General features: G+C 39.0%; 1 protein-coding gene across 1 annotated transcript; it reads left to right on the top strand.

Moving 5' to 3' along the window:
• Positions 1 to 1525: 1525 nt before the first annotated feature.
• Positions 1526 to 11544, top strand: LOC145500639 (glutamate receptor ionotropic, NMDA 1-like). Its single transcript, XM_081480156.1, has 7 exons — positions 1526 to 2075; positions 4162 to 4763; positions 5923 to 6572; positions 7432 to 7596; positions 8255 to 8457; positions 8925 to 9103; positions 10632 to 11544. The coding sequence occupies exons 1-7, from the start codon at positions 1641 to 1643 to the stop codon at positions 11362 to 11364; spliced, it is 2967 nt and encodes a 988-aa protein (XP_081336282.1). The 5' UTR covers positions 1526 to 1640; the 3' UTR covers positions 11365 to 11544.
• Positions 11545 to 11652: the final 108 nt, after the last annotated feature.

The following is an 11652-nucleotide window of genomic DNA, read 5'->3' as shown; positions in this document are numbered from 1 at the left end:
TGGTATAATTTATACAAAAACGTCAATTTCAGACTGACATAAGGCCTTAAAACTGTTAATTCATATATCTCCAAGAAAGCAGACGTAAATATCAGCTACCATTTCTTATTTTGATTTCATCAAGGAAATCAAATTCAGAGAAAATAGTTTTTCTTGCGCATGAAAACCGATTAAATTGTCTAAACACATGAAGGTATTTTAAAGCTGCAAATGTCCTTTTCATGATTCCTAAATTAATACGATTTACAACAAGAAAATAATTTTATTTGCAAAGAAAGCATGTAAAGGAGATTTTACAATTTCAAGCGCGTAGAAAATCACGTGCTTGCGACAACTTTCCACATGTTTGGAACGAATTTGATAGTATGTGACGTTGTGACATGTAATTATGTGATAATTCTATGTTAACCCAGAATCACATAGATGTTTGCGAGAGGTGAAACAATATAATATTGTGCCGAAAGGCTCAGGCGTCCTTAAGTATTGACAATGTTCCTTCGGAGATATAGAATTCTTTAGCTATAGCGAAGTGAATGCAAAAACGTTGCATGTAACGATCTTTGCAGAAAAAATAAATCAACATTTATTATTCAAAACAATTATTTTGCACACACATATTTATTTCTTTAATACACATGTTAATATGCTAACGAAGAATTTTTCAGTCCTCGGAACCGAATGAAGATCGAATATTCCAAATGTCTCAAATGCTACTGTGAGGCTACTGTTTTTAATTTGTTCACGTGCTTGTTGATGTCACAAACATTAACACGCTCTATGGCAACTGAGTTTGTTATTTTCAATGGAAGTTACAGCTAGTCAAATTTGAATTTGAATGCACCATAAAAACGATCTGCTTGTCTGTAAACAAAAAGCCTTGATAATGCATTATGTACGAAACTATAACTTGAAATTGTTAAATTTTGAAGCCGTAGGAAGTTATATTATGATGCTTTCATCAGGTAACGAAAACTTTCTTCCCGATCGAATTTGGCGTGGGAATCAATCTGCATGGCAACGAGAGTACTTTGCGAGAAACGCAATGAAATTATTCAGTGAGGTTTAATGCCAAGGGCATATGCCCGCGGTATATATCCCTTTTTTTTCTCAATTTTTTTTGTCTGTTTTTTATTTTTTCTTCTGTCACCCAGGAAAATGAATCTGACAGTCGTGAACTGGTGCCGCAAAACTGTATTTTTGCGATTCTTATTTTAATCAAGTGTCATTATGTCAAAGAATTTTATGACATGTACATCGTGCATATTTTGCATACATTTGTATGTCAGTAAGACAGCAAGAGGCTCTTCTTCTTTTTTGTAATTCTAGTGGAGAATTCCAGAGGTATTAAAAAACGCTTTTCCTACCATTTCAATAAAAGTTTGTATTGTTTGCGTTCCCATTGAAGTCATTGTTTCAAACCTTCTATCTTTACCAGCCAGGCAACGGGCAGGTTTTCCTTTATTTACATTAAAATTCATGTCATAATGTTTTTTCGTGAAAACGTAATTATATATATTGCATCGGAAATGAGATGAAGTCTGTGACTTTACCGGGGAGAAGAGTTTTAATTCACAGTTATTGACGAGACACGAAATACCTTTGAGGCAATTCACTGGGTTTTTTTTGGACGCGGTTTTGCAATGGCTTTTTGTGGCAGTATTCTTGTTTTCTTCTTGCTGGGAATTCAGCGAAAAATCAGTATTGCTGTAACAGATCGTGCAGATGGGGAAATTAGTATAAACATTGCAATTTTTTTCAACGCTTCTGATCGCTTCCTACACAGCATTGTACAAAACTCAAAAGAAAACTTTCTTGTCAACCAACGGGAAAATAATTTGCTGAACGAAAATTTAACGTTTTACGATAATCCATGGTGGCAAGATATGACCAACTCAGGACGTAGTCAGATTGGTTTAAATGACTCGCTTTCCGTTGTCTGGAATATCTCATCGAAAATTCAAGGTGCAATTTTTGTGGATATCAACAGTGATTCTACATTTCTCTCGTCTCTTTTGGAACGATCGGGGATTCCAACTATTGGTGTCTTCCAGAGAAGCGAACAACTCAGAACACAGGTACGTTAAGGTGAAAATAAATGAATTAAAAATATGCTTAATATCAAGAAGAACAACACTATCGAGCCAGCGGCCTTGAGTAAAATACACTTTTTTTGTATTAGATATATTTTTTAGATCTGCTGGACAGTCTAATTCAGTTACTATTCCTTCGCAGATGTTTTTTCGGGGTGTGAGTAGCACATGTTTTTAATGTGGTTGATTTCAAGGTTTCTGGATTACTGACGTGCGTAAAACACTGTGCAAAGCAGAAACATGTCCATATTCAATATAAACATATTTTTTTTAATTTCGATGGTTACGCTTTTAATACAACAATTCTGCTTCGCGAAAAAGGAACGTTCTTGCACCAGAAACCATTTTTGTCACCTCTCATTTTCGTTTGGCCATTTTTTTTGTGCCAAAAAGGTTAACAGTAAGATCGACCTCGACCGCAAACTGGTTACCGCAAGCTTAGAATGTCCATAAAATAATCAACTGTAAAATTATAACATGTCTCATTTCAGAAATCCAGCCGGGTTTTTTTGAAATAACCTATTTATTTCATTATTTTAGGGAGGTCTATGATCTAAACTCTAAACCTGTAAGAATTATATGACAAAGAAAATATAATGTTTTTCATGAACAAAATCAACTGAATCAATTACAATATGGCGCTAATTATGCACTGTTATGTCCTACCTTGTTACGCACTGTTCCATTAATTGCTAGCCATTGATAAGCCATGTATAAAAACCTAATCATTTTTTGCCCACGTTGGATTATACAAATGAATTTAAATGTGAAGCTCCTTTAAACTAGGGTAAACTGAATAGTTGTTCTTAAGCCATTTTGATTTCCGGAAATATCATGTCAGGATGTCGTTGTGCCACTGCTCATCACGCGACCATTCATGCTTAAAAACAAACCATTCAATTGATTATCGGGATAAACACTGCTTTCTCGTCAATATCAAAACAAGCGAAAACAGCAAACAATGCCTAAATATCGACAAAACATCACTGTCCGCTATCAAGTGTCCGACAAAATGTGAAGGTTTGAGCTTATGCTGAAAAAAGTGTGTTTTGAACGAATAAATATAATGCGAAACAAACAATAAAAATAGGGGGGAAATTAAAATTTAGCTCTGATAGAAGTCTCACAAAATTTCAAAAGACTAACGTGTGGCAAATACTTAAATAATTAGTGTCTGACTAAATATACTGAATTGAGCTGAGTTAAGTTTCCTCGTTATTCCGGCAACGTTTTTATCATTTCAAAACTCATATGGCTTATCAACTTTTGCGATTCGCAATGTCTTCTTTTTCGTCAGTGCCTGTTTAAACGAACTCCTTCGTGAAATGCTCTGTTATAATTAGCTTCTGTATAAAATGTCCGTAGTCATAAACACTTAATATGGAGACGTTCGTGCAAATATCGCCTCATTTGGATGATTTCTTCGGTCAGGTGTTGCGTACTTGCCTCAGAAACTAAAAGAACAAATGACAAATATTGATGATGAAAAACGAATCACTGAATGAGGAATTCGTTTCACCTTCTAACTCTCGAATAACTCGACTTCGCTATCACTTCAGTGCGCAAGCGACTGTCAGGAAAGCCTTATTGGACAGTGGGTTGTCCAATACCCACCAGTCATGACCACTTGATCAAGTCCTGAAGGCCATGATTCAAGTCGTTCAAGTGGTAAGACTCGGACGAGTCGTAAAATTAGGCTCACCGTTTCCACGATTGGTTCAAGTGGTGGATATGGTACTTTTCAGTGAGATAAGATAAGGTATTGCATAGTACTTTGCACCTCCTTAAAGACACTCAAAATATATCAGCCCAAGTTTAAGGTAGGGACGATGTCAACTCGTACAATACTGAAACAACTCGTGCAACTGGTGAACTGTATCTCATTATGGACACTTGGAATATTTCAGCTTAATTAAAAGAAGGGGCCTTGTCAACTCGTATGACAAGATGAACTTAAAGACTTTCATGAATTTTTGTGTGAGCAGGTAAGAACCTCACACATTGAAAATCTGATATCTAGCTTGTTATAATTATTTTTTTTAATTTAAATTTCTCCTCCATCATTTTCCAGGAGAGCCCTGCTGATTTTACAAGAGTCGCCGTACCCTCGATAAATTATTACGCACAAGTCATTTGGGAATTCATGAAAAAGATAGAGAGGAGCAGTCTCTGCTTGGTATTATCCGCTGACTCCGACGGAGAAGCGCTTGCTGACTCGATGGCACGAATGGCAAAAGACGAGAAATGGTTGATTAAAGAGATATTCTGGCTTGCTGGAAGTAGCTCGCTCTCAATAGAAACCGAGATAAAGTCTATTATTTCACAACAAAGCGATGTTGTCGTCGTACACAGCAGGGATAAAGACAATGAGCCTTTGTTTCGAGCAATGAAAAAGTTCAATGCGACTGGCACAATATGGATTTTAACTCACATAACAGAATACGGAATATCACATCTTGATGTTCTTCCCGCTGGCTTGATTAAAATAAACGCAAGAAAGAGAGAAGTGAACCTCGATGATACCTTGTATTCGGATGCCATTTACGACGCCTTTCTTCTGTTTCAAACTGCATTTGAGAGGGCGCAAAGAAAAACTCCATATCAGATCGAAGAAGAAGATGCATGTTTTGAGGCAAATACAAGCTCAAGGGAAATACAGGATCTATTCAAGATGTAAGCCTTGAACGACTAATTTTATCCATTTAACATCTATCTTTAGCATGAATCGCTCAACCGATTTTTGGCACGTGGGTGTTTCGAAGGCAACAGTTGAACTGTGTAATCGTTCGATTGCAATTCATGCAACTTAGGACTCAACAGACGAAGGAAAACGTTGTCGACAACTTCTATCACCGGCCATCAGCTATCACCCACCAGAGACGGGTTAGATCAGTGCTAAAAATCAGTTGTGATGTAATGCGGGAACAAACTTTTGTGTGCTTAATTTATATTTATTAAGAGCCCTTTAAGTTTTGAAGTCGAATGAATGTTGAAGCCAAGAGAGACTGCGGATCTTAACCGTTAGTTTTATGGCCAGCTTTCGCAACATTTTCGGTGTAAAAATGATATAATTCCTCAGAAGTGCTGAGCTCAGTCTTTGCGAATTGCTGTCAAGCATTCGATCGAAATCATTCAATGATTTCGATCGAATGCTTAAAAAGTAAAGTTTACGCCATTAATCTTCCATATAGCTCTTCGAAGACTTGCGAGGCGTCTACGTCGCTAAACAACCTAGAGGATCTGCAATGATGTGGGTGTCAGTTTAACAAATAGATTCCATGTTGCCGTGCGACTTTTCAGTAATAGTAAAAGTAGCACACAAAGCGCGATAGCCGAGTGTGTCACTGATGTTCTTACCACATTTTGACGTCTTCTGTGATCTATTACAGAACAGACGCACGGCAACGTGAATTCTATCTGTTTTACATTAGAAAAAAAAGAAAACCAAAAAGTCAATGACGTCTTCTATACATCTGTCCTCCAGTAGCGAGTATAATCTGACTTATTATATAATAAATGGTAGATGCTTAATTTCTCAGTTCTCAGCTATCGCGAAATTCTGCGAATCTCAAACCTCATGTTAAAAAACATAGCTTCCACAGCAGGTAAAAATTTGGATAATCATATATCAGCTCTCACTTAATTATGAACCCCATCCAAACCTTCAACCACCAAATATCTTTCCATACCTAATATTCTCAAATTAAAGTGAATTGGTATGCATCGCTAATCTCACAAAACGTAAAATTACTGAACCACAACCGACAGTATTCTAGATAAATGTTGCAAACCTTGCTAATGACTTTGTGCTATTATTATTCTTGCACGAAAGACACCTACGAGAGACATTCATCGAAGGAAGAAGCTCTATGTTTGTGAAACCTGCTCTGTATGAGAAATCAGAGACAACCTTTGAAATATGGAACCTTCGACTCGATGTGAATGGGGCCAAACACTGGACCCTCATCGGACTAAGCACACGGACAGGTCTTGCTCTGGACACCTTCATGGGCCCTTATGGAAGTGCCATCACAGCACCAACTGTACCAGTGACCCACACTTTACGCGTGCCCATAAATGAGTACCGCCCTTGGGTCCAGATTGAGGACCCTCGGTTGGACGGTCGTGGAATGCATTATTGCACTGGAAGGAGCCAACTTTGCTACAAGTTTCATAACTCAAGTCGGATCAACAAGACTACGCTTTGCTGTTTTGGCGTCTCCATTGATTTGCTTGTCATGATGCAGAAAGAACTGGGATTTCACAGCGAAATCTACTTCACGCCAGATGGGAATTACGGCGACTTTGACAAGGAGAAACAAGCGTGGAATGGAATTGTTCAAGAAGTGTTATCTGGACAGGCGGATCTTGCCATCGACATATCAATGAATGCTATTAGACAAGAGTATCTTGACTTTGCACATCCGTTTATTCACCTGGCTTTAAACATATTGGTTTTAAAGGATCTAGAAGCTAATGAAGGTTAGAACGATTGCCTATCTCCAAACCTATCTCGTCTGACTCTTAGAGCTCACATCTTTCTTAAAAAAAAATGTGGAGAATTTTGATTACTGTTTGTTGTTAAGGTGCGGTTTAACCTTGGAGCCTAGTTTGAAAAAATACTCCTTTCTTACTAAAATACTCCAAATTATCGACATAGGGAAAATACGGAGACAAAAAGGAGGAAAAACATTGAACTTATTTATTAAGACTGAGGGTCGCGTCACAAGATTGACTGTTTCTAGACCCTTTTGGGATTTCCCACACCACAGAAGTGAGTTTAAATAAGAATTGATGAGTGAATACATCAGGAATAAGGCCTATAAAGAGGATTAACTCCCTCACTTTTCTTCCCCTCGGCTCTTGTAAAGCACCTAAAAACCCGACCTGCAGTAGATTATAAACACACAGAGTGACGTTCGGAAACCATTCCGAGAATGTAAACTCAATATGGGCCCAAACATTTAAGTAAATCACTTTCCATCTTTGGTATTGGGGAATCGCAATTTGTCGTCTCGGACTACTCTGCGAACGCAATCGTTTGCATTAGAGCCCTTCATCTGACACCTCACCTGACATCTGTCATTTGAAAACCTATTCCAGGGAAAAGCAACTGATTCAACATTACCACAAACAACGAGAGATGTTACGCAACACTTATTAAAAAATAGACGGGGGAAAAATTAACGCTTTATGATCATGAACACTGCTAGAGCTCAGCTGGTTAAGTACAAAAAAAGAAGTTGTCAGTAGTTCGTATAGTGTGATCGTCCGGGGTGAGGGTAGTTCTGAAAAGAACCGAACACGTCAGTAGCTAAAGCAGATTAATTTTGTTGTGCAGATATTCAGTGGAACTCATGGCTGGAGCCGTTTCAGTATCAACTGTGGTTCTCCATCCTTGGATTCATTAATTTTATTTTAGTCGTGATCTGGTGGATTGACAGGAAAAGTCCCATGGGGCACAGAATGAAAATGGACAGCGAAGATGATGGCTTCACGCTATTGGGTATGAATCGCATCTCATTTCGTTTTTTTTTTTTCTTTTTCATTGCATTACTTCTTTTCCAGGGTCTTTACGTTATGTTGGATATCACACTCATTACATGATAGAGAATGGGAGCTAGTTTGGCTTGAACATGAATGCGTAACTTTACAAACTTGACTGAGATCGAGAATTAAGTCATTGAAACTTTCAACGTTAAAAGAGTTATTATTAAAGTTATGCCCTAAAATCCTATAAAACTGGATTCGAGGGACACGTTTCGCAAAATAAATGTCGCTTGGTTTGTCCCTGGCGTAACAAAAATACAATTGTAAGAAACAAAGAAACTAAAAGTCTGATGATGTTTTCTTCTACCCTTAACTGTTTTCTTGAGGTTCCTTTAGCTCTACAGATGCCGGTATGTCAGTTTGCAACTTTTCTTATCTCACTTAGGAAAATCAACTCCAGTTCCTTTGAAAAACTTTAAAAAATTCTGAAAGTGAAATAAAAGCAATAATTTCGCCACCTGCTCACTTGGCTCCTAAATGTTTTGGTATTATTCCAATGCAATAACTGAACATTTACAGATCCCTGTTATGAGGATAACTAAAACATTTGTTTCCGTGATAAATTAAACAAGCTCTAAGTTCAATAACAATGCGTTTTTTCTGTCGCTCAATAGATTCCATGACCTATGTATGGGGCGTGGCATTTGGAAAGGACATCGGAGCTGAGAAGACCCCTCATAGCGGCAGTGCAAGATGTGTCTCCGCTTTTTTCGCTTTTTTCGCCTTGATTGTTGTCAATACGTATTGTGCCAACTTAATGGCTTTCTTAGTTCAAGAAAAATTTGAGCTTCCCATCAGTGGAATTAGGGACGCGAAGGTAATTTGATCGTTGGGAATAAAGCTGTTCTTTGAAGTTAGCTTACCGTTTGAAAAATGTCAGATGGTCTTTAACACCAAGTGACCCATCAGGCCGGAGCTTATCACTATGTGTGTGGCATGAAGCGACTAGGAGTATTTCTACTACCCTCTAGATGGGATGCCAGTCCATCGCAGGGTTACCCCCTGCATTAAATTTGCCGGTACCCATTTATACACCTGGGTGGAGAGAGGCACTGTGAGAGTAAAGTGTCTTGCCTAAGAACATAACACAATGTCTCCTGCCAGGACTCGAACCTAGACTGCTCGACCCGGAATCGAGTGCGGTTAACCATGAGGCCACCGCCCCCACCGCCCCCACCGCCCCCCCTTCCCACCCCCCTCCCCCAAAAAAAGAGCAAGGCGAGATATTTTTAACGTATCTATCCCCAAGATAATTTATGGCTTTCTGTTCTTTCTTTTCCGAAGATCCGACACCCGTCCCTTGCTCCACCCAAGGGTTTTAGGCTTGGAATTCAGAAGGATTCTCAAGAGGCAAGCTACTTCAAATTTCACAGCGAGAAAATATTTCGAGAGATCTACCATGTAAACCTGAAGGTCAACTTCATAAAGAATTTTGCAGATGGCCTTGAGAAGCTCAAAAACAGGTCAGGAATACATATCAGGGAGTTTTAGCAACTGGGCCGGGTGTTTGTAAGCCAGTTAACTCTAACCCAGGATTAAACGTTGACCGAAGTTTTAAATGTTCCTGTTTAAAAATATTTTTCACTTCCTATGTTTTGAGAAGTTTGAGATTACTCAAGCTCAAAACTGAACGACAAACAACATCAACAGAAAACCTCACCTAAAAGTTGAAAAACTGAAATGAAATTTCTCACTTATCCTGGGTTAGCTTAATCAGGCTTTGAACAACCCGGCCCCGAGGCAGGGATAACAAAATGCTATGAGTCTCCAAGCTTTTTTTCCCCTAATTCTGGTACATTTCTAAGAAATCTAGGATGTCCGCTGTTAAAGATTTCATCAATATTAAATCCCCAACTTCTGCTAACCCTAGAGAACATGAACCGTAGCTGAGAGAATTTTTTCTTGTTTCCGTTTCACGGCGGGAAGACGAGAGACCCTGGAAACGAGGCTGTGTCAAATGTTTCTCCAAGATGCCGTCTGCGCTGGACTGGATTCAAGTACTATGCTATACGTCCCTTGCGAGGATTGTCAATAAGGAAGTTTTTTGTTTCTCTCGGCACCACTTACATTGTTCTAAGTTTCTCAGTACATATTATTGGGTTTTATTTAGATGGCACAGGGGTAGCGCTCGTTTTCATTGAGAGCACTCGCCTTAATTCTAACCAGTGGCGCCCGGGTTCGAATCTCGCATCCGGCGACCTATCTGAGTAAAGTTTGTTTATGGTTCTCTTATATTTTAACGGCCATTGTTTAACTGCATCCAATCAGATAGATGCCAGGGAATAGCGATTTCCCTCCGGCACAACTCTTTGTAACTACGCATTCTGACGGCTTGGAAATTTTCGGTCCTGAGTTTTGTTCGAAGGCTAGTAATTGGCCGTTTGGATGAATTTCCGATTGAATGATACAAGAAGATTCGCGGAACTTTCCTCTTTTCTGCTGTTTTAATTAGTTTGGAAGCCGAGCGATGGGATTTTTACGGTGGAAAACCGCCTCGGCGCTGGAGCTGTTGCAGTTTCGAGCCGTTGAACTTTCCACCCTATTATTATCATATGAATAGTAAACAGCGAATGTAAACTGAATCCTTCAAGCCTGCAGAAATTGGCAATTTTGAGCCAAGAGAACGACAGTACCCCATAAAAAAGATACCTTTACTTTTATTGAGCAACTATTTGTTCATATTCTCGTGATTTTATGCAATTCTGCGAAGTGTTCTGTAAATCCCATACATTTGCTAACAAAATATTTGTAAATGTGCACAGCACACAAACGGTTTGTCTGGGCCCCATGTGCTCTTAGAAGAAAACGCCTTGTACAGTTATACGTTCGGCCCAAAACATTGGTTATTGTTTCCTCATAACTCATCCCCTCTATGAGTTGCGCACGCAGGGAATCATGGTACAACTATCACGATTCCTAATAGGGGGAAATGGGCCATTCTGTAAAGTAATTTGCTAGACATTTATTTGTAACTATTACCGTCTTTTGCAGGGAAATTAATGGCCTAGTCGGAGATTATCTCTCACTCAGCCAAGTGGCTAACAACGACGAAAACTGCTCATATAGTCTTGCCGGGCCAAACTTCTTTAACTTTGGACTGGGACTCGCGCTACAAAAAGGGTCGCCATGGTTACAAGACGTCAACCAAGCGGTGTTAAAGCATCAAGAGAACGGCTCGATTCATGCCATAGAGAGTCGATGGTTCAATAAAAAGAGCTGCGATTTGAAGCCATTTAACCGGCTCGGGATCATAAATTTCAGTGGTTTGTTCATGGCAGTAGTCATCGTAATAGCGTTCTGCGTGTTTGCTGTTTTCGTGGAGGTTTGCGTTATAATCGTTATGATAAAATTCGGCGATAAGCTCGGAACGCTTGGAAAGTTCACCAAAAGGTTCGTTTTCAATGTCAAAAAAGGAGAAGAAGACCAACTCAACACGCAGTATTCATTTCTACTGAGACGTCATCAAAATGCAAAATGGAACGTCGCTGCCAGTCACGTGGCATCCACAGACTTAGAAGAGCTTGGTTTCCATAACAACCGATATTCCTTTCCCCAGGAACAAGCAATGACTCTGGCAGATACAAACCGCAACGGGACAATTCATCATAGGTCACATGGAAACGGCGATGTTACAATGAATGGAGTCGCAGTTAAAAAGAAACATGAACACACGAATGGCAGAACTAAGAACTCTGAACTAAACGGGATGGTGACAAAACTTTAAACTTTTGAAATGCCATGTTTTCTAGAAAATAATATGCCAAATAATAATACTAACTGTGCATTGTTTTATAGGAATAATATTTTATGCATTTGGGTTTTGGCATCAGTTACAATCGATATCACTCTCCAATTTGGAATCCTCTTGATACAAAATTTCGTAACTTTCGAAATAGGGCAAATCGCACGAAAATTTCCTTGGACAATATCCAGAAAATAACTAAATTGTTGAATTCCCGATATGCGAACCATTCAACCCAACCTTCGAAAATTTCGGGAGGAAAATTAACGG

This window comes from Orbicella franksi, chromosome 10 (genome assembly GCF_964199315.1).
Source record: "Orbicella franksi chromosome 10, jaOrbFran1.1, whole genome shotgun sequence".
In the NCBI taxonomy this organism is placed as follows: domain Eukaryota; kingdom Metazoa; phylum Cnidaria; class Anthozoa; order Scleractinia; family Merulinidae; genus Orbicella; species Orbicella franksi.
This window is presented reverse-complemented; position numbering and strand designations above follow the sequence as displayed.